Source organism: Priapulus caudatus, unplaced genomic scaffold (assembly GCF_000485595.1).
Source record: "Priapulus caudatus unplaced genomic scaffold, Priapulus_caudatus-5.0.1 Scaffold577, whole genome shotgun sequence".
Lineage (NCBI taxonomy): Eukaryota > Metazoa > Priapulida > Priapulimorpha > Priapulimorphida > Priapulidae > Priapulus > Priapulus caudatus.
Window position 1 is genome coordinate 130,336 of NW_014577638.1, and position 1,993 is coordinate 132,328.

General features: G+C 38.5%; 1 protein-coding gene across 1 annotated transcript in view; it reads left to right on the forward strand.

Annotated features, from left to right (window-relative positions):
- Window positions 1-1,843, forward strand: part of LOC106811807 (protein IWS1 homolog) — a 46,626-nt gene extending 44,783 nt beyond the window's left edge. The window contains exon 5 of the mRNA XM_014815527.1: window positions 244-1,843. Within this exon, the coding sequence (XP_014671013.1) occupies window positions 244-474 (231 nt within the window). The 3' untranslated portion in view covers window positions 475-1,843. The remainder of the gene's footprint in view (window positions 1-243) is intronic.
- Window positions 1,844-1,993: the final 150 nt, after the last annotated feature.

Genomic DNA, 1,993 nt, shown 5'->3' on the forward strand with positions numbered 1-1,993 from the left:
TCTGCCTTCAACATTTGCCATGTCTATAGCTTCAACATTTTTTATCTGCCTTCAACATTTGTCATCTCTATCTTCAACATTCGTTATCTGCCTTCAACATTTGCCATGTCTATAGCTTCAACATTTTTTATCTGCCTTCAACATTTGTCATCACTATCTTTAACATTTGTTGTCAACAATTGTTTCCCGTTTCATCATTGATTGTTATTTGATTCTCCAACATTCGTTTCCCCGACATTTCAGGGATCACAAGCGGGGATAAGCGCCCGAGAGTGCGACCGAGGATTCCTGGGAGAGGCAGAGGAGATGTGCAGCGGGGAGGATGAGGAGGCGTGTATCCTGGATGCTGGCAAAATGCTCGTAGCCGTCGTACGGCACGAATACCTGCCAGGCAACGGTCCCGCCACCTGTCGGCGCAAATGTGTGTACGATTATATCGTTGGTGAGGACGCGAACGATATCGATAAAAAATAGAACGCGGTCGTTGTCACATACTTTGATTCGGATCGATGATCGATCGAAGAGATCAATGCGTACTCACTTGCCCGTGTTAGCAATAATATTAAGATTATAGGAATGTGTGTTTGGAAGATTTAATTTACAAAATAGAGTCGAAAAGAAAACAGAGCAGTAATAACTGATAGGACTGCAATATCTGATGGTGGGTGTATTGAATCTCTGAGCAGTGAAAATCGTTATTTTTCTATATTTACCTACCCAATAAAGATGTACGAGGGGCATACTGAGCTGTTAAAAACATGCGAGATCTCCAGAATTTATGCTATAGTCCTCTATCTACGATACTAATTATGGGTAGCATGAAATATAAAAGTTGCTATAAAAAGTTATAAAGATACAAAGCTATGAGTATATGCGAATACCCAAAATGACAGAATATATACTCTCGTATTAGACTATACGAGATATAAATATAAACGTAGGTGTTATGGAACACTCGTAACCAGTGCATCTACGAATTCACACGAATATCTTAGACGTAGCTACACCAATTAACACCCTAACGTGTGTTAACAACAATTATGTGTTAACAACACATAGTAACGTGTTGTTACTATGTGTATAGTAAAGAGTCGCATCAGGAAACAACAGAAACAAAGTGTTGCGATTGTTTGCAAAAGATTTGAGGATTCGATTGTGTTTCCAAACATACAAGAGTTTGCGTTCATATACAGTCAAGCTTGACGCGTGCATAAATAGAGAAAATGAATCAACAAGGAGAGTTAGTATACACGCGGTTATGCAGGCACGACGTTTCATTTAATGGCTTCCACCTTACTGTAGATAACACAACTTCACAGAGGTAGCCAGATTTTAAATCATCTTTTGATAGCTGGAGTGTCTCATTCAAGTCTGTAAAAATACTTCGTTGATACGTCAACAGCAAATCGCTGCTAGCGAACGATGGCAATGTGTACAACGCGGTATATAGTGAGATTATAACGACAGATTCAAGCAAGTATGACGTACCTATGTTTCCCGTGTGAAGTATGTAAAAAATAGGTAAAATTCCAGGAGATATTTATTATACACTTCCACGCTCGCGTCTTCATATAGATTGATTTGATGTTTGTTTATTGATTTGTTAGAGAGCTTACTCATCTGGCTTTCTGTGCACTTTGCAGTGAGATAGATAAGTGCCTATATTTATGTGGTGTAATAGTATACGTTCTACTCGGTTAGGCTTCAATGAAGAAATATCGGATTCCATATAATACGGATAATAAATTCTATGTTTTAACAGATTGGAATGCAATTGTGCGATCACTATTATCTCTTCATCAGAATATGTCAATATCACCAATAAAATATGTAAAAAAATATAGTCCTGATGTCCTATGTTTGTTTGGAGCTGCAATTATTCGACAGGATCAAATAATAGATTATAGAGCTCATGCATGCTCTCTCTCTCTCTCTCTCTCTCTCTCTCTCTCTCTCTCTCTCTCTCTCTCTCTCTCTCTCTCTCTCTCTCTCT